We start from the raw sequence: 21,171 nt of genomic DNA, 5'->3' as shown, positions 1-21,171 counted from the left end.
AAAGCAAGTTCCAGACAAGCTATGGGGAAGTTTAAAGCCGGTTCAGATCTAAACAATCTCTTAAGTTTTTACTCTCTCTATGAATGCTATGTCATCTGTCCACTGAAACTGCAAAGATATCTACACAAACCACAAACTGACAGGATGACTTGATGACACTTGTCTTCATCTGGGACAGAGAAGCTCAAAGTTTTAATGGGAAGATGTATGGAGCTAATATTTGTTAGTACCAGCCATCTTCCTTACTCCAGTTTTGGAAGAAAACCTGTTGGAAACGGCTTGAGTCTTTCAGCAGGACAAATATCCCAACCCTGTAAGATCCATGTTCAAATAACTTTATTCTTCATTCCTTTGTTTTTACCTCCTCAGCAATACAATCTTTTAATTAACCGTGTAGAAAAGAAGCAAATATTGTAGGTTCTAAAAAAGGTCTTAAATGTTTTCTAACTTTATTTGTGAAATTCTTTAGGTGGATGTGTCCAAATCAGTTTTTGAATAAAAAACTGGATGCTTCAGACCTGACTTACTACGACATAACAAAAGTGAAAAGCATGACTAATAAAAGAAAAGTATTTAAACAAAATTAAACAGGTTTAAATTTGTCCTTGGAAGTATTATCGCTGCTGTCAACATACAGAAAGAGTTGCGCTGTGAGGGAAGACTTAAAAGTTGCTCTTCACAGATCCTCTCCATCCAGTTTGGTTGAGTTTGAGTTATTTGACAAAGATTGATATAAAATCCTATTAAAATAAATAGAAGTTTGTGGTTCTAACGTTTCAGAATATTTGTAAGGCAAACTATTTTGAAGTCTTAAAAAAAAGAAAAAAACAAGTGCACTGTTTTTTCAGACAAATTTTCACACCCAGGCTTGTTTTATGGGTATTAAAATGTGATTAAATGGGTTTAAATTGTGAACACTACTTTAAGCGATCACAGCGACGATGTGATGGGGTCAGCGACTCACTGGAGTGGACAGACGGGAGGGAAGGAGCGAGCCGGGACTGTTTGACGCAGATTACTAGTGACAAGCCAATGAGTGCGGTCGGCGGGTGCCCAGCAAGCCAGATCACAATTCAGCCGAGTCGAGACAGCAGCAAGCCTCACTCATCTGGTCTCCAACTCTTCTTCCCTCCCCGAGCGGTTCTGTACAGAACCGCATGACGCTAAGATAATTCACTCACCTGTCCACGTCTTGCTGCCATGAAGCCACACTTCACCAGCTCACATCAACATTAAATCAGGAGTATATAACTTTTATTAAAAAAAAAAAAAAAATTTTTTTTAAAGAGCTCCTCTCCTGTGCCTTCTCCCAGTGCTAACTGTAGAAAATACACTGAGTGGTCAGAAGCAACTATTCAGAGCCAGAAGGAGGGACTTAGCGCTGTCAATCAAGCAAAGCTACGCTACAGCTGGCTAAATGCTCTGGCTAGTTAGCATAGCCACCGATGACGGCGGATAAACGGTTTTTCTGGAACGTCAAATTGTTTCTGCACATTTAGCGACGCTTTCATGGGCATGATTGACAACGCTAAGACCCTCCTCCAGGCTCTGATTGGTTGATTTTGACCAGAGGTGCATTTCTTCAGAGAGCAAAAGGGGATTGAATCAAATTTTTTATTTTTTTTTCACAGATACAAACTGTCTGTTTTATCAAATACATAAAATACTTTTTTTTTTATAAAAGTCGTGCACTGTAGATTGCAGGCCCTCTCTATTTTGGTTAACACAGTCTCACCGGAGCTCTTTCATTTGCGTATTAAGAACACCCCGCTCGTTCCACCTCACCTGACAGCTGCTCTGTTGGGCAATTTGAGGAGTCAACGTTGGAAACTGGAAGCCATTTCCCAGCATTTGTGCTCCGTCTCCTGGACGGCTAGCAGCCTAATTTGGGCCGTGCGAAGCAAAAAAAAGAAGAAATGGAGGTTTTTATGGTCGGCAGAGTGCAGATGTTTCTCCGGTCTCCGATGGCTCCTTGCTCGTGCAGATTGAGTTTTGGCGTGGACTGTTGGCCTGTTTGGTTGCGAGACAAGCAGCTGCGTCTTCTGCCAGCGCTGGACTTTAATCTGAAGGGGAGATTTTTTTTTTTTTTTTTTTTTTTCAGTTCAGCACTTCTGCTGTTCTCATTAGAGGGTTCTTGCTCGGACAGGAGAGTGCTCCCGCGGCGCGCGCGCTCGCTGCGCATAAACACACGCCGGCCGAGTGCTTTTACATGTCTGAGTCCCACCTGTTCCCACTCACCGCAGGGTTAATGGATGCATATGTGTGCAATAGGAAGGCCGTAAACTTGTAACTACTCTCAGATGGGTGATATAACCCTGCAGGATGGCACAGACCCCCCTCCCATCATCCAACCCCCCACCGGCTCAGCTTCTCGTCGCCTGACCTGAGGAATGTGACGCATCCGTCAAAAAGCTCCAGCCTGTTAGCTTCTCATAACCATCTGCTGCTATTTCAAGACCGATTAATGCGACTGGATCTCAAAGAGTCTGCAGTGAGACACATTCAGTCAGAGGAGGGCGGGGGGGTCTGTTTACCGAGGCCCTGGATGAGGCAAGATGGTATTGATATTTCATTATGAATCTAATAAAGGGCAGCCAGTATTGAGTTTTCATTAATAGCACTGGTTTGGTGCAAATTAACACGTCGGCACACTTCATAATGACTCGGAGAGACGCAGAACGGCCCCGGCCGAACGCTGGCTTTGACCGGACTTATCTCCCAATCAGCCGCTTCCTTCTAGTCTTAAAAAGAAAGAGGGAGAGAGGAAAAGAGAGGGGCTGAGAAATGACATGAACAGCCAGGATGTGATTAAAAAAACAAAACAAAAAAAACATGGGAGGAGATCGAAAGAAGCTCAGAATGTGTTACCAAAGAACACAATAAACCAGAGGGAGAAGAAAGGGGGGGAAAAGAAAAAGACTAAACATGGGAAGCGTTATCTCCTGAATCTGTGGCTCACCACGCCTCTGTTCAGATTCGTTCCTGTTTCTTTAAGAAATCACAAGAGCTACTGGACTTCGAGTCATTAGAGAGCGCGGATGAATGTGCTGAAGCCAGCGCCGCAACAAACAGGCGTTCAGACCGTCGCTGTAAGATTCATTGTAGATGTTTGAACAAAGGAGCAGGTCCCACGGAGTGAATGGTTGGGCCGTCCTTGATTTCCATTCTCTCTCTCTCTCCCTTTCTCTTCTCTGGCAGAATGAAGCCATATGGATTTATAGGAATAAAATGAACCCACAAAGCGGGTTTGTGGCTGGCTTATATACGGCCAGGGTGGAAGCACACACACACACACACGCACACACACCCACACCGACTGAGAGGGTGGTTGGATCTGAGTACAGCGTGAACTTTCAGCACCACGGACAGAGCCCATCAGCAGGGACTCTCTGCCTTTCTGTTTTCCCATCTTCAGCCACGCTGCAGTTCTCATTTTGAACAGTAGATGTCGCTACAAAGGACAAAAAAAAAAGCCTCTACTGAGAGTTGCGGCAGAAGAAGAATATAGAACGTCGAATTGTTCTTATTAGAATGAATTATTTTCTTCTCGACAATCTCAGTTACAAACTAAAACAGAAAAGAAATTTCTGTACTTTTCTGTTGGCTGTAATTTATTTGACACATCAGATAAAGACCTCAGCTTAGTTTGTTTACTTGCCATTAACCTGTTATTATTCATCCACATGTGTACAGCTCTGGAAAAAACCCCATTGAAAACTTCCTGGTTATTCCACCAAATGTTGATTCCTGAACTCTTCCTGAGTTAAAACATCAGTATTGTTGTTTCTAAATGAACATAAACTTGTTTTCTTTGCTTTATTTGAGGTCTGAAAGCGCTGCATCTTTTTCTTTATTTTGACCATTTCTCATTTTCTGCGAATAAATACTACATTTTTGCTTGGAATTTCAGAGACATGCTGTCAGTAGTTCATAGAGTAAAACAACAATGTTCATTTTACTCAAACATTTACCTATAAAGAGTAAAATCATAGAAACTGGTCAGTTTAAGTGGTCTCTCTTTTTTTCCCCAGAGCTGTATTTAGTAGCATCTCTGGATTATAAATTGAAGGAACAAAACAAAGAGCAAAACAGGAAATCTCTGAAATCATTAACTTTGAGTGTTACTATTTGACCAGTTAATGGCCATTTTGAGCTGACTGGACTCCACAAAAACCCCATTGGAAAGGCCTTTGTTTTTTTTTTCTAATTAAGATTTAGTCTTAAGAGAAAAGAGGCAGACTGACCAACCCAAACACATTTCCGAGGGTCTAGTCTTGCTCGGTTTGAACTGTCATTTCAGTCGTCACCAAATTATTCAACTTTCTTAACTTCTCGGTTAGAGAAACGTGAAAAATCTTGATACGTATGACCGGCTACCGGAACATTTACGCGAGGTCCGTCAAACCCTAAAGTCTTGCGCTCCCTCACTCTGACGATGGCGAGACGCTGTCTGCGTGGAAGAGAGCTGCTCTGGCTGCGGCTGTAATGATGTTTTTGAGAATGACCTGAGGGCAACGGTTACAGCAGGTGGAAGATCACGTCTGTATTCACCACAGTTGTTAAAGTCGTCGGTGCAGAAGGAAGACTCTGCCCTTCTGCTGCTGCTACAAGTTCTGCTAATTTGTGACGGCAGAAGAAGAGGCTGCAGCCCTGTTGGGACGTTCTGCTATCCGGTCATCTGTTCATTGACTTTGCCTGTCTACTGATCCTGGTTCAGGTGGTTGGGTGTCTGGTGATTAGCTGCCTTTCTCCAGGTACATCCTGAACAGGTTGCCAGTTCGTCACATGAACCTGCCGTGCAGATCATTGTTTTTGTGACTTTCTGCAAATTCAATTCAAACACGATTGTTGACGTAACTCATATCAGCCACTGGCCAAATGAAATCTGTAATTACACAAATGCCGAAAGCAACATAAAGTCACACTGCTTGTATAGACGCACCGATCCACTTTGGTCACTTCCGATACACATCCAGAAACCCGATGTTTAGTATCGGCTGATACCAAATGTACTTAAAAACTTTTCTTCTTTTATTTTTTTGAAACGCAGACAGAAATGTACTGAATTGCTAATTTATTTGACAACTCTGCACCCGTGCATCACACTTAAATACACCAATATCTTCACAAGCCTGGTCAAACATATAAAATGAAGGCAACTATAATTTGTTCAGTCAGCGCAGTTAGGAATGTAGGATAAAATAAAGAAATAATAAAGAAACTGAAACTGATAAACAACTGCAACAGACCTTTGTTCAATTGGTTCAGAAAGTGCAACTAGGAATTTTGAAAAATAATCTAAAATAAATAATCGAGCATAACGCTGCTCAGCGTAATACCAGATCTGGATTGTTTTTCGATATGCGAACCGATAAAGATATCAATATCGGATCTCAGGGGCTCAGTAAGTATCATATATTAGCAAAATGCTTCCTGTAGATATTTCCTCTTCTATCACTTGTAAGTGCAGATTCTCTGTAGTGACATCTCCTGCTTCAAATGAGAACTGCAGCGAGCTTAACGTGACACATGGTTGATGTTGATACCTGAAGGAAAGAACCCATTTGTGACAAGCAGGATGTGAAAAACTGGCTGATATACAAACATTCACCTCATGAAAGGGATTTAGCAGTTGTTTCCTTTTCCTTTTTTTTTTTTTTATTATACATGATGTCATGCGCTGTCATTTCTATCAATAAATGCCAGAAACAGCTGACATGAGTTTGACATTAGCCTGCGTCCCTCAGTGCGGCACGCTGCTCCTCCTCACAATCACCGGACTAAATAAAGCCCTTTCACCTCCTTCCATTAGCCAAAGCTTTTCCTATGCATCTTAAAGTGGCGGCACCGTCATTAGAGTGAGTGATGACCCGGGTCTGCTCCCGCAGCACAACGCCGAGACTTTTCGACAGTAACGAATGGGCCTGTTAACCAACTCATTGTTGCCTCTCTTAAACTTTGTGTGTCTGTTTGTCTTTGTTTATTGCGCCGTTTACTTTGTGGTATTGAGCGGCAAACGGTTCCAGTGAGCGGCTGGTTCACGAATGGAAGGATTATCTTGCGTGCAATCCCAGGCTGGGAGTCGCGCTGGATTCGCAGATTAACAGTTCATTTGTCTTTTGGAGATCAGCGTCTCGTGGACGACATTTGCTTTTCCCCTTTTGTACTCCGCTGTCTATTTGTTGCCGGATCAGCCGATCGCTGAGCACGATCTCTCCGTTTCTGTTCACAGAAAGTGTCGCAGTACACCATTATCGTCCAGGCCACGGACATGGAGGGCAATCTGAACTTTGGGCTCTCCAACACGGCCACGGCGCTCATATCCATCACCGACATCAACGACAACCCACCAGAACTGACCGCCGGGACGGTAAGTCAACGTTGCGAAACATGTGAGAAAAGATTGACTTTTACAATGTTTTTTTTTTTCTCACTTTTGTTCACTGTTTAACAATTATTCCGTTTGTTCAGCCTAAACGCTGCCTCGTGCCTTCTGGGTTCTTTGGTGGTTTTTCGTCCACAGCGGGTCACCGGATGGATTCTGCTGCCTTTTTCTCAACAGAAACTTTTCCACTTAGCAATTGTTATGCCAGCTTGAAGAGCAAAGCAACTTGATTAATTTAACAACTAGCATGTTAGAAAGATGAGCAAAGAACATGGCATTTCAATAAATAATTTTAACTGGCATTTTGTGATCAAGAAAACAGATTTACGGCAACACACGACATCCTCTGTAGATGGAAAATTTCAAACAAGAAGAAGTTTCCGCCAAAAAACTGAGTTTGAAGTCAGAAATTTGCTAGGAAAGAGATTAATCTCAGAATTTTTCAGGAAAAAAAGTTTGACATTCCTGAGTTTGAAAAGTCTAAAATGATCCACTAATGGAAATTTTCTGAGCTTGAAGGTAAAAAAACATAAATAAATAAATAAAAATAATCCACTTTCCAATAATCCAAGTTTTTCCTACAGAATTTATGAGATCTCAGAATTTCTGAATATTTTGCTGGCGGAAATTTGCTTCTTTTTTTCCCCATTAAAATTGGTGATTTAAAAAAATTAAGTTCTTTATTTTTGCATTTTTTTGTCTCATATTTCCTCCAACCGGAAATAATTTCTATAAAACCGATGCTGCTCTTCTTGTGTCATTTATACTTTTTTGAATTTGTCAACATAATTCATAATTCACAACCTTCTGTTTCACCAAATATGAAATGACAGAGCAGCAAATTTACCTTATCCATTCCTCAAAACCGGAAAGACAAAAGTATACGCGTCATTCAAATACGACAGATGTGTGTTGATCTTCTGATCGGCTCTCCTTGGCAACCGTTTGGTTATGAGAATCTCGTACACACGTTTTATCAGAGGTGGAAATGGACTCTGTGGGTGTTGTGTCTCCAATTGCCTCCAAACTCTTAAATTCTGTATGCAGATATATTTTGTGTTCTCGGCATAAAAGCAGCAAAATTAGCTTTTTCTGGGCGAGGCCAATTAAATGTGGGAATGCACTGAAAATCCTGGATGGCTGAGAACAATACTTGCGACTCAGGAACACTGTGCAAAACACAACATATGGGGGGGGGGAGTTAAAGGTGCTGATGAAGTTGGGCTTTTCTAATCCGTCCCCTCGTTCCGCCTGCTTGCTCAGCCTCTGCCCGGTTTGCCTCCGTCCCCGACACGTCTTGCTTTTCCTCCAGCACCGCAGCACCTTACAGCTGCTTCGTTTGCGGCGAGAATTACTAGAAGACGGCGATTGGTTCTGATGAAGAAGCAGTATTCGGAGGCCGGGCTTTCTCGGCGCATAAACGTTTGCGTGGAGGCTTTTGAACGGGAGCATCTGTCGCTTTCCCTCTTTACTTTATTTTTTTTTCTTCCTCACTCTTTGTTACCTTCCGGGTGATAAAGCAGAATCGAATGCTGACAGGTCCGTTAGAACTACTGTCCTCTTTGTGGGCGCTCGTCGCGAGTTGGATGTCAGAGATTTCAAACAGAAGCGCCGCTGTGTTTACTGCAAAGCGAGCGAGTGTGTGTGTCAGGGTCGGACACTCGGATCCCCGCCTGCATTTTGCCGGCATGTTGTGCACCGGTAGAGCTAAAGGCTAACTCTACAGTGGAAGAAAAAGGTTGTGTGATTTTTTTATTTTAAATGCAGTGTAACCAGAGGCTTTCACCTGACCATTGAACAGAGCTCATCTACTTGTAGTTTCGGTGTAAATCCAGCTTTCCTTTGAAGGTCTCGGAGGTTTGTTGGAGAATAATTCCGAACAAACGGCATTTCAGAAACAAGGAACACAGCCGACGGTTCAGGGATAAATGTGAGGAGATGTTTAAATCAGGTTAAGAACAGATCAGAGTGGAGCACTTCCATTATCTGTCCTGCCTTGTGGAAATTAGATGACTCAGCAGCAGAGTGGCGGGAAAATGGAAAGCGCACAAACACCTGTGAAAAGCCTCAAATGCAAAAAAAAAAACAAGCAAACTACTGTAAATAAGCAAGCAAACAAGCAAACTGTAAATAATAATAATTGTCAAGTCAGGGTTTAAGAAAGAACCAAAGTGCAGGGCCGTGTACGAAAACGTGCAGTAGAATCACAGGTCATGAAGCGCAGGCGGAATAAGGAAAGAATCCAGAAACAAATAGTAAAAAAAACAAGAAGAGTTTAAACGCTGAGTCAGGGGTGGAGAAATGACAAGGGCACCAGAGGAAGTAATCGGAGGCGATAAGGAACAGCTGCGACAGAACACAAGCGGGGAAACCTGAGGCAGAGAGAGAGACTAATTAACACGAAAGGAGCCGAACACAGACTCAGAGAAACTAGAGTCCAAACGGAAAACACAAACGTTTATGGAAGAGAACAAACTCCCACAGAACAGAACAGACTGCAGTAACAAACTGAGAAACTAAAGACAAAGTTGCAAATTCATATGGCAGCACCTTCTAACAATGAGGCACATAGAAATGAACAGAATGTCAGGATTTTTAGAACTTAAACCAAACAAGGAAAATAAACAATAAGAAAAGCTACACCGTTCTGATTCTAAGTAATTCACACATCTTTACGTTATCCTGGTGTGTGACTCAGATATGGTAATGAGTAAAAATTCATAAAAACCCTGTTTCTGTTTGCTTTTTCCACTACTTTGTTATTTTCTGTAACTTTTGCTTCCCACACAAACAACGCAATCTGGAACAGTTGCGTGATTTTTTAATTTTTTAAATTATTTTCTGACAGACGCAAGAAGAGTTCATTGGTTTCTGGTGGAGCAAAGAGAAAGTATATGCATGTTAATTAGGCAAAATTACTCCACTGCTTGTAAACCAAGCTAATATATCACTTCCAATTTGACAAAGAAAAAAAGAAAAAGATAAATGCTTTCAGCTTTGGTCTGAAAGGGTTGTGTTATTACTTGTTTGTCATTGTGTTATGAAGGGTGATAAACACAATACTTTTAGCCAATCTAATCTAATCAAATGCAGAAAACGAAGCACAAGGGTTGAAAATGTGAAAATCCAATGAAATCTAAAAAACAATTTATCAAAAAACTGCTGAAAATGAGGAATCTGGACGAGTTGCTATTGAACTTTTACAGCCCAATCTCCGACAACAATAAAGTCGGGCTTCTGTCACCTGAAGAACATTTCCCATCGCCACGGCGATCCAAACGTTTCTGGCTTCATCGGGTCGAAGGTCCTGGTGAGGTGGAGGCTCCAGCAACATTTGAAGCACCAGGGAACAACTTTACCGGCAGACCACGGCGTTTTGGCTGGCGGCCTTCGTCACGGTCGTTGCAAATCATCAAAAAGCTGCCAGAGAAGAATCACAGTAGCAATTTGAAACTGAATTAAAATTTTTAAAACAGTTTGTAAACGATGAATTGGATGTTTCCTCACTGATTCATTTGAAAATAAAAACCATTGACTTAGGATAAAATATTGTCACCTTCCTGTAATAATGGCCTAAGTCAATTTTTTTTGTATGTATTTCTAATTTTTACATAAATCATCGTTTTGGGAAAAAAAAAAAAAAAAGGTGGGGATTTTTATTTATTTATTATTTTATTTTTTTTGCCAAAATCATTTTAAGCAAAACTTTTTCTAGGTCATTATAATATTAAAGCCTACAAAACTATTACATGTAAGTTATGTACATATACAGTGCTAATCTGAAATGCATTGTCAAAATAAGAAAGGGAAATAAAAGGGTTTTTTGACAGAGGTTGCTGGTTTTTGTTCTTGCTCCTCCATCCTCAACCCACCAACTTCCTGTTGCATCCCCATTCAGTTTTAATGAAGCAGCAGGTTGGATTGTTTTTTCTCATTTTCTTCTCTTTCTACATTAAAAATTGCCACCAAATAGCAGGCACTATTTAAAAGAATGCATTGTGTTTGCATCTACCTTGCTAAAATGCGGGCCCTGTGTGTCGGCCCCAAAGTGCCAATTTGTTTTTGTTTTTCTGCTCAGTAGTTATTTCTAGAGCGGATACGTGTTTGCTTGAAGTCTGAGAACCTGAGTGGTTGTGCACACGTTTAGCCAGCCCCGAATGCCGAATGCCAGTCAATCTCAAAGTTTCTTGTAGTAAGTTCCAAAGAGATGGAACAGAGTGGACTTACCCAATTCTGTCCGACAGAAGGACCTGGATTTGTCCTTCTGTCTGTAATAAAGCCCGGCGACGTCAGTCCTCAAAAGGCCGATCTTCTGCACGTTTTCCGGCTCGGCACATCCGAATCAAACGGTTCGCTTTGTGGAGCCTAAAGCAGAAGGACTAAATTAACCAGGAGAATGGGAGAGGAAAAGAAGTCATGTTATGGCTTTAGTCACACTAATGCTAAATAAAATCAGTTAAAATGTCCAATGGGAAAACTGGATTGAGGGGTTAAACTTTACGCGTCTACCTTTGAGTGCCTTCACATCTAGATAAATGCTTCCCACTGTGCTGTAAATTCCTCTTCGGGCTCTCCAGCTGTCACAGAGCTTCCTCCACAAGCTAGTTTATGGGAGAGTTGTCTACGATTGCAATGTAATGAAGATCATTAGCCAGAGATTATTCCGACTGCTGTCTTAATCACAGCACTTATCTAATTACCTATTAAGACCTGGATTTGCTTCATGCACAAAATCCAAATTAAATGGGTAAACACTTAATTGAAAAATCCATTTGTTCAATTAAAGAGTTGCATCTGAGCAGATATGGTGCGGAATAAAGCGCCGCATTAGCATAATGGAAGATATCATTTTGTATTATCCACATTTGGACAAATGCGCCGGTTTTTCCTCTCTTCCCCTCCCCCCCTTGTTTCTAATATCCGATTTGCGCTGCGACCGCTTCAGGTTCGTGCTTCTGTGGAGAGCAATTATGTAAAATCCTCTAAAGATGGATGACGTCACAAGCGAATGAGTCAAAAATCAATAAATCAAGTTATTAGCAAACGGTCAAACTTCTATGCCGACATCGTCTTAATGTTTTTCTCTCCTGCCTGTCCATTCCCTTCCTCCTCTGCGCAGTTTTCCGGTGAGGTCCCGGAGAACAAGGTGAACGTTGTGGTAACCAACCTGACGGTGGTGGACCGGGATCAGCCCCACAGCCCCAACTGGAACGCTGTCTATCGAATCGTCAGCGGCGACCCGTTGGGACACTTCACCGTCCGCACAAATCCCATCACGAATGAGGGAATGCTCACGGTGGTCAAGGTAAAACCAAAGCTGCATGTAGTTCCGATTTGTCCCGTCGTTATCGACCGTCTCACCTGGTGCCGTCACGTTGCAGCCTGTGGATTTCGAGATGAACCGCGCCTTCGTGCTGACGGTGGTGGTGTCCAATCAGGCCCACCTGGCGAGCGGCATCCAGTCCTCGCTTCAGTCCACGGCGGGGGTCACCATCTCTGTCCAGGATGTCAACGAGCCGCCCGTCTTCCCCGTCAACCCCAAGACAATCCGTTTCGAGGAGGGCGTGCCGGCGGGGACCACGCTCACAGTGTTCGCAGCTCAGGACCCCGACCACTTCATCCACCAGATCGTCAGGTATGGCTCTGGAAAAAAAAACGAACTAATCTTTGCACGTTTTGAATTTCCGGTTTTGATTTTCTCCACGGACATTTGAAACACTTTTTTTTCCTGCCATCCTGCAGTGAGCGGCAATTTCTTTTTAGAAGCATGTGACATGTCAGACAAAAACAAAAAACAGAAAAACAAGGTGACATTTTAAATTGTCTGTTTAGCTTTAATTTTTTCCAGGACAAAATTACCAATTGCGATTAAAAACCTCATTTTCAATCGAGTCCTCCTGACCAAGAGGCAGCAACTAATACAAGACAAAAAGTTACACAGTTAAAAGAAAATGACAGGCTACGTCGCTGAATCTGCCTCAAGAACTTTTAGTCTGGATGTTAAAGCACTAATTCAGTCAATCTCAAAGTTTCTTGTAGTAAGTTCCAAAGAGATGGAACAAAGTGGACTTACCCAATTCTGTCCGGGCAAAAGAGACAGAAAGAAACGCCAAGTCGTGTGAAAAAAAACAACTATGAAGGCAAACATTTCTCAGTGCAACTGTAGCAGAAATATAGGTCAGCTTGAGTCCAAGTAAAGCCTTGTAAAATACAAATTCACCATTGGGAGTTCATTCAGGCTGCTAGTACAGATCACATCATTAGCATCCTGTATTTGCGGTTATTGAGGCTAGCAATACCTTAAGCAAAGAAACTTGACTGTAATACCATCAGCCTTCCTGTTTTCTGTTGAAGTCTTGCTTTCGTGCACTCTCTTGCAGCCTGAATCAACTGCATATGTCTCCAAGTTAGAGCTCCACAATGTCAGGAAAACATGGAATTGCGATATTTTGGTTGAACATTATATTAGTTGTGTTTGACCACATTTTTCTCTGTATTTTCTATAATTATAATGTCTCAAAATCTCCTTGCAAGTTTCAGCAACTCAGTCATTAAAACCTGTATCATGTAGTGAAAGTCTAGTGTAAAAGACTTTTCCGATCAAGTCAATTAAGAATATGTTGGTGCATCTTTATGCCTAGGTGACAGATCTTTTGGTCACTATAAGACAGCTAACAGGTCCATTTTTGATATTTTGTTATTGCTGTGTAATAACTCATCCATTATGACGTGGGTCGCTGCCTTTCTCAGTCAGGTCACTTTTGTGAAAGAGGCCCTGATCTCCGTGGGGTTTTATTTGGTGAAATAAAGGTCTAATAATAAACTAAATCATTTCCAGAATGAATTAAAAGTCATTCAAAGTCCAGACAGAAATCTGGTCCTTAAGATGGGTCCATATTGAGCCAGACCGCGTCACAAGAACAAAGAAAAAGTCTCTCAAAGTGGAAGTGAGTACACCTCTTTGTAAGCACTAGCGTAGAAGCTAATATGCTGACTGCGATCACGGCCGTCCGTGACAGAAGTTTGAAACTTACATTTCTGGCCATCGGGGGAAATCCTCGTCCACTATTGGCTTTTCTATTAAAGCACTCGCCCAAGCAAGGCGCCGGGATCAGCCTGAAGCGTGGTATTCATTTGTAGTTAAACATTTCCAATATTTTGTGCACTTCCCATATCGCACCTCACAAAATATTGAGCTTCACAGGCGTTTAATCAGCGCAGAAAGCTTTCTTCACAGCTTACGCCTCTGAAGCGACATTTTCCGCTGATCTCCCACCCACGTCCCGGCTATCTCCCCCTCCCGTCAGTTGCCAGGCAGCCGGTGTGAGGAGGTCGTTCTGTAACGAGCTGGACAGCCGTCCAGCGTGCCCTCCCCGGAACGCCTGACATCCTCCTCATCGATCCGTGCCGTCGTAGCCGGGACGACACGCGGCGGTGACGGTGCCATTCCAGCATCGACCCCTCTGCGGCGGAAACTCCCACGCGCCCCGCCGAAGTCCGGCTACGGCCTTTCACTCCGCTGTCGGCACCAGATGGATTTTTCTTAATGTCAGGGAGGCAGCCATGTCCGCGGCGAAACCTGGCGGAAATGTTACCGAATTGACAAAAGAGAGGTGAAAGAAAGAGGAGTACTCATGCATAAGAAGAACCTCCGTCTATTCCTTTATGCAAACGGCCTGAGCTCATTTGCCCTTTGAAAGAAGTTGCTTTTCATGTACCGCACTCTCTTTTCTCCCTCAACTCCCTCCCCGCTGACCCCCATCATTTTCCTTCCTGTCGGTCGGTGTGTCTCCCACTGATGTGAGCTCAGAGCCGCTTTCTCCTCCTCGGGAGTTTTTCCAGCAGTCTCTCGGCTCACGGCAGCACGGGTTCTACTCCTATATTCCCTTTCAGCAACCTCGCTTGAACCCCCCTGCACAAAAGACACAGAAATGCACAAACACCGGCTGCTACATGCACACCGTCGACATGCAGGCGAGTACCCGTAGAGCATGACTGAAAACCCTGCGTTGTGGATGGGAGAGAGGCCAGCTTTGGCTGTTTTATGCTTTTCTGAATTTCTTGTCTTTTTGTTCACTCTCTCTCTCTTTGGAGGAAAGAGAAAACAAGATTATGTGAAGCCAAGACTGTTTGCCAGCTGATTTTACTGTTTGATGGGATTTAAGAGGCGGCGAGGCTGAGTAAATGTGGGTTTGCGTGCGTGTCCTTGTGCGTTCCTTGTAAGTGTCGATTATTCTCTGCAAAACAAGGACACTTGTTTGGGATGTGAGATCATGATGAAGATTATTCGGTTGGTAGAGATCTGAGCTGGAAGCTGGCAGGCCGTTGGACAAGCGGTCCATTTCAGAAATATTTATACTCCTTTATTTTTTTCTTTCACCCTTAACTAACATGATTTACCGCAATTATAAATCCCGGTCACCATAACAAATTTTGCTGGACGATAAATTGTCCCGGGAATTATTGCGATAAATGATAAAATTGTTCTAACGTATTGATGATATCTTGATAAGGGCATATTAATGCAAGTTCAGCCTCACAAATTTGAAAGAATTTGAATTAATATGAGTTACAACAACATTTAATTTCTCCTTGGCATCAAGAAAGTATTTTTGAATTGAGTTGAATTGAATTAAAAACACAAACAAACTTTCATTTTGTAAAGAACACTTTAACACTGGAACCGGAAGACATTTTAAATATCGGAAATAAAAGACGACAACAACCAGAAATAATAAATAAAACGGAAACAAAAACCACTTACAACCAAAAGTATAAATAAAATGGATTGTGGAGTCTCTGTGAACAAAATTGCACTTGAGAAATTATTAATCATCAGATTAGAAATGATCAAATTATTTTTGGTTCATCATGAGATTAATTGATCAACTGCGACAAGCTAAATTATATATAAATCCAAACAAAGCAGTGCATAACTGTGAAGTGGAAGAAAAATATTGCATGTTTTCTATTTCATTTCCACTTGCAATTTTTCATTACAGCTGAAATGGTATCCCCCATAGCATGATGCAACAACCACCGTGTTTTGTCACGGAAAACTCTATTTTACTGATTTTTAGTGTGCCAGTTATGGGGGAGAGCTGGACGTGACGCACATCACACTTTTCAGACTTTTATTTGTGGAAACATTCAGAAAACTTTTCGTCGTTTTCCTTCCACTTCGCGCTCATGCTGTGCTTTGTGTTGGTTGATCACAGCAAAGTCCACAGTCACAAAAGAAAAGATTAAAGTGTGTGCATAAACAAATAAAGATCCCAAGATCTTGATTTTTATGATTGAAATTCCTTTTAAATGTTTTAGCAAAGTATTGAAATGTCAAATCGCATCACAGTTGACGGCGTTCCGATGACAATACAGTATTTACTGATGTTCACGAGTGGTGAATATGCATGGATAGCAGCCAGGTTTATAAAATGTGCCTCAAAGAACAGCACTTCACTTCTTCAATGTAGGAACATACATCCGAGTAAATCCGAGTACTTCCTATATGTTTCTATTGTTAGTTTATCTTTGATATTTAGATGTGGACAGAATCTTTCACTATGAAGATCTCCAGGAACCAGAGCCAAAGACTAGGGTTGAACTTTCTGTAAAACTAACAACAAAGTCCTCGGAGATGCGGTACGACATTTAGCCGTGCCGGCTGCGAATAAGTGCAGCGGTGGGGGGTGGAGGTGACACCTTGCTGGCAGAGGGAGGAGACGAGAGCGCCAGGAGCAAAACCCTCACCTGCTGGGCAACAGCGCGGCAAGCTCTTACAAGGAGAATTATTTCTCTTTTCGTGTGTTTATGTATAGTTAGAAGTGGATATTTGCATGTACTGTTTCTTACCGTCTGACAGTTTAATTTGCTAAACGCCAGAGTAATAAGACATTTCGAGACATTTTTATTGCTTTCCTCAGATTTTGAAGTTCAGGTGCACTAAGATTTCTATGCTTTTTAACAATTTGGGAACGCAAAAAAGGAGGATGTCATGGCTGTGAAAGCTTTTAATTGGTTAATTCATAGCATTTTAGTGAAATGAGTATGTTTTAAGAAGACTGTGCTTGAACGCACTGCTCACTTGTGTGACATCGGACACAAAGACGTTAATATCTTGTGGTTCTGCTGAAGCTGCTTTTGAGGGCAGCTCAAAGCAGCTGAGAACAACATACATATGGGGTGGCATCATCGTGCTGCAGGCAGTAATTCTGCAAAACTTGTCCACTTCTATAAATAGATGTTGTCATGAAAAGAATAACACTACCTAGAAATATTGAAACATCTGAAGACATCAGCCCTGCTTGGGTCAAAATGGGTTTTCCAAATCTACAGTGACTCTGATCAAAATGAGTTGCAACTTGACTTAAACGCCACAAAGTTAATGTTTCGTATTGGGCTTCACAAATCTCAAATCATCGTACTCAGTAAGAAACTGAGCAGGGAAAGGTAGGTGTGTGAGTGTGTGAGCAAAGCAGCCCACAAACCTGACTCAGTTACACTTGTTCTGCCCAGAGGAATGGGACACACTCAAAAGAAGTGAATGGAAGGACACCAAAAATTCACCCAAGTTGCATGAAGCACCGTTTTTAAGAAACTTTGAAAAGACAGCTAAAAAAAACAACTCTAAAAATTCACTTATTTGTGATCTTTTTTTTTTTTTTTGCATCTGTGATGATTGTAGTAATCGTAACTGACCTAAAGCAGAAACGTCTTAGTCTGACTTAATGTCAGACAGAAGAAATACAGTGTTGTGGTTTCAGAACATGTCTTTAGCTGGAGGTGATATTGGTTTACTGAACTGGTTGACGATTCTCTCTCCTTTTAATTAAGCCTCCTTTCTCATGGCCGTCATGTTCCGCTGCCCGTGTTTACAGATAAACTCCACTGTGATCTCTGTCTCACCCCGTTTTCTTTTCCTTCCTCCGTTCTCTGAATCCCGTCTCTTGTCGTTATGGCCACACTCTGACCCTCTGGCGAGACTCGTGATTAACCGTTTCTCGTTAGACCCGGCTCCCTTCCCTGCCTCCTCCCGGTCAGCTGTGGGCGGTTATTATCTGCCGTTAATGAGATTTGTAAATGCGCTGATGACGGCGACGGCCGCCGTGCGGGTACACAGGGCCGGAGTAGAGTTTACGAGCCTTTCCACAAATGGACACAGGACTTTTCTTCGCTCTCGATGCTAATGAGCTGCCGCGTTCATAAGTTTGACGAACATATGTTCCGCTCTCCTTGCCGCTGCGGCGTTTCAAAGGCGCTCGGCTGCTGCGGCTTGTTATGGTAATGAGCATTCAACCTGATAATAGCCACTTTGGGCCTACAAATAAAAAGCTTTAGAGTTGCTTTTTATCGCAGTAACAATGAGCTGCAAAAAGTCATGATGTAGAATATATAGACCTATTGTTTTAAATGGAATTGAAGTCTTGTTTTTGTTCCGTCTGTCTGTCGGCCCAGGTACTCGAAGCTCTCCGACCCGGCTAACTGGCTGAAGATCAACAGAACCAACGGTCAGATTACCACCATGGCCTTGCTGGACAGGGAGTCCATGTACGTCAAAAACAACATGTATGAAGCCACGTTCTTGGCGTACGACAATGGTAAGTCTGGTAAGTCAGGATGAGTGTGTTTAACCCAACAGTGCCCAAAAATTCATTACCGGTGCCTTAGAAAAGTCGTCATCCATCTTGAACTTGTTCACATTTTGTCATACTATGACAAGTTCCAATTAATTTAAGGGGATTTTATCTGATAGACCATCACAATGTAGTGCAGAATTGTGCTTCGGTACACATTTTTGTATTCAGTCGTCTATACCAGCGGTCCCCAACCTTTGCATTACCGCGGACCGGTCAAGACTTGGCAATTTTGCTGCGGAGGGACGGGGAGGATCCGTCAGATAATGCTTATGCATGTTGGCGGTCCCCCTAAAGCCTTTTTTTTTTTTTTGCCCCGATTTTCCCTTTACGACAATCTTACAACGTCCTGCAGTGTGTGGTGTGTTACGTGGTGATGTGTTGAATTTGCCCAATCTAAAATCAGGCATATTCAACATTGTCTTGGCCCGATTATCTCAGCCTGTGGGGTTTTCCCTGACTGGGAGCGAGAACGCAGCCTGTTGAATGTGACAGGTAGCCAATCAGAAAGCACTGTGACATAAGAACGGAGGGGAATCCCAGTTGACATGGCAACTGAGAGTCTGGTGGACATCGGGAGGTGATATGTGGAAATGTTTATTACTATATATAGGGGTCATTTTTATATATGTTTATTATATGTGGCTATTTTTATTCAGTTAAAAATGTTAACTACGAAAAAACATAACTCACCTCCAAATAGAGCGGCTGCTCCCGTAAATTTTAACTCACGATAACGACTAATGGAGCCCTGAGCTTGTTTCTCTGCGACGAGACGATCCCATCTGGGAGTGATGAGAGACAATGACACCCGAATGTCATTGTCACCCTGTGCACCCCCCGCTTCTCTGGGCCTTTGCCCCTTCGCAAAGAAACTTTCCAAAGACATCTGATCCGTTTCTTACTCATTTTGCTGCTTGTGGGCTCAATGTTGGCGCGCAAGACGTAACTGAAATAAAAATAAAAGCTCCTCCAGACTCCCGCTGCCACAGGATTCATCCAATTAGGATGGACTTTCCTCAAGCTCGAGTGTGTGTGGGTGTGGTTTGGCGTAGACTGAGAAGGAGCGATGGCGAGCAATATTAGCATGAACGAGGTGGATGACTTAACCTTTTTGCGTCCCAAAAAAGTCGTCAGAGTGAAGTTCTGTTTAAATAAGGCCTCATTTAAAAACATATTGTATCTTGTTTCATTTTACCAGTGTGATTGTACGGAAGCGCATTGATATCACGAAGGGGAAAAAAGTTCTGAGCACTGTTATGCTATAACGTGATACGCATCTTGTTTAAACTTGATTGATACTTATCTTAAAACAAGATTACTATCACGTTTAAACAAGATACGTGATAACGCGCGGAATTTTATATATACTAGCCCACCCCTCAAATATCACCACCAGCCGCCACTGAACACAGCTGTTCTTGTTGAACAGATGGTAGAACTATTTACCTATAAGTTGCACCCTGAACAAGTTTATTCCATGTTTCTAGAAGGCAGCTCAGCCGGCTGCAGAAAACACACACATCAGGGTGTGTTTTCTGATTTATTTTAGTTGTAGTGGCTGGGTGTTTTCTTTAGCAATGCTCAAACTGAAAATGTGAAGAAATTACATCTTCACAAAGAAAACAGAAGGTGTGTGGGTGGGAAGTGGGGCCCGCCCAAGACACTTTTCATTTCAAGAACCCCTCCGGCTACTCCATCGTTTCCCATCTTGCCTGCTGTGCTGGTGTATGGAAAAATCTGTTATTTAGTTATAGATGCAAAGAAATGGAAGGGATTTTGTCAAAACATGTCACCTCTAGGTATTTTATTTATTTTTTTGCACTTTTGATGTGTTCCCGTTCTGAATAGTGCATGTATGTTGGAGTCAATGGTGTGAAGTTAAGCACGGTGTTAGGCTTCGACTGGACTGGGTATGTTACTTTCTTTTTTTTGTTTGTTTGTTCATGGTCATATTTTTGACATCTGTGAATGAGATTTTAATTCTTCTTTAACGGATTAGACCATCGTTAGCCAAAACGCTCATTCCCTCAACCCACAGTCCCGACAATCATGTTGGTGGCAGCATCGGCGTATAGGGAAGCTTTTTTTTTTTTTTTTTCCAGCAGTGACAGAGAAGTGGTAGGACTTGATGAGAAGATGGATGGAGCTATTCAACAGCTGAAAAGGCCCAGAAAAAGTTCAGATCTCAAATAAGCACAACGTTGAAAGATTTTAAAGTGGATTTGGATCTGACGGAAAGACTAGCAGCTCTGACGTAATTGCACTGCAAGTTGGTTATATGAACACCAATGCACGGCACACTTTGCAAAAATGCACGTATCCGGCTCCTTTCATTTTATGCTGTTCTGACACAAAATCCCAGTAAATGCCATTAAATGTGGTAGCAAAATGAACATTTCAAAAGGGTTTGTATTGTTTTGCAAGGTGTGTCAGTCCGTCTGTGACTTTGTGCGCCACTGGAAAATGACAGTCTGACACACATTTGTTGTATTCCCATGAAGTTCGGCGAAACGTCTCCCATAGGCATGTTTCTGTTTTCCTGCAGTGCCATCATGAGGCTGCCATTAGATCTGTTTCCCCCAGACATTTCATGCACGATCGATGGACTTCCTTGACACTTAGCACTCATCAAGATGAGCCGCTACAACTTTGCTGAGCCTTTAACGTTTCATCAGGTCAAAATGCTACTTTTAGCTCGTAGCCCTCCTGCGGAGCCATACCGAGGTGCTTGGATGCTGTAGGATCTTGCTTATTTCCTTTGATAAAGATATCACAGAGGTTTATTTTCTGCTTTTCTTGTTCAGAATCAAAGTACTAAGTGGATCAGAGCTTAATCAAATAACCTATTTTCTCACTATTTAGGCAGGATCGTTTAGAAATTTTCCAAGGATTAAGATGGAAAGTGGATTTGTGGGGAAATTACACTGGATCTGCGTCTTGTGCAGGCTGGGAAGCAGCCTTCACATCATGTCAAGACAGTTTAATTTAGAAAAAAAGCCAAACATCCCAGATTTGCCCCAGGGGAGGTTTAAAATGTGTGCAGCGCACGGAGCCCGCTTTTCTTTTCTTTTTTTTTTACACACCTTGAATTTAGCTGAAGAAATAAATACCCAGATTACATTTAATAAAAAGCTGCGGAATAAAACCTTG

General features: G+C 42.3%; 1 protein-coding gene across 2 annotated transcripts in view; it reads left to right on the top strand.

Moving 5' to 3' along the window:
- The window catches only part of cdh4 (cadherin 4, type 1, R-cadherin (retinal)), a 307,449-nt gene that overhangs the window by 268,085 nt on the left and 18,193 nt on the right, over positions 1 to 21,171 (top strand). Inside the window, exons 9-12 of one of the 2 annotated variants that reach the window (XM_032549916.1) lie at positions 6,233 to 6,370; positions 11,505 to 11,690; positions 11,767 to 12,020; positions 17,840 to 17,991. In XM_032549916.1, coding sequence (XP_032405807.1) covers positions 6,233 to 6,370; positions 11,505 to 11,690; positions 11,767 to 12,020; positions 17,840 to 17,991 — 730 coding nt within the window. The remainder of the gene's footprint in view (positions 1 to 6,232; positions 6,371 to 11,504; positions 11,691 to 11,766; positions 12,021 to 17,839; positions 17,992 to 21,171) is intronic. The other variant, XM_032549917.1, reaches the window with a different exon arrangement.

The sequence above is a fragment of the Xiphophorus hellerii genome, chromosome 20, assembly GCF_003331165.1.
Source record: "Xiphophorus hellerii strain 12219 chromosome 20, Xiphophorus_hellerii-4.1, whole genome shotgun sequence".
NCBI classification, from domain to species: domain Eukaryota; kingdom Metazoa; phylum Chordata; class Actinopteri; order Cyprinodontiformes; family Poeciliidae; genus Xiphophorus; species Xiphophorus hellerii.
The sequence above is the reverse complement of the archived record's forward strand: the minus strand, read 5'-3'. Positions and strand labels throughout refer to the sequence as shown.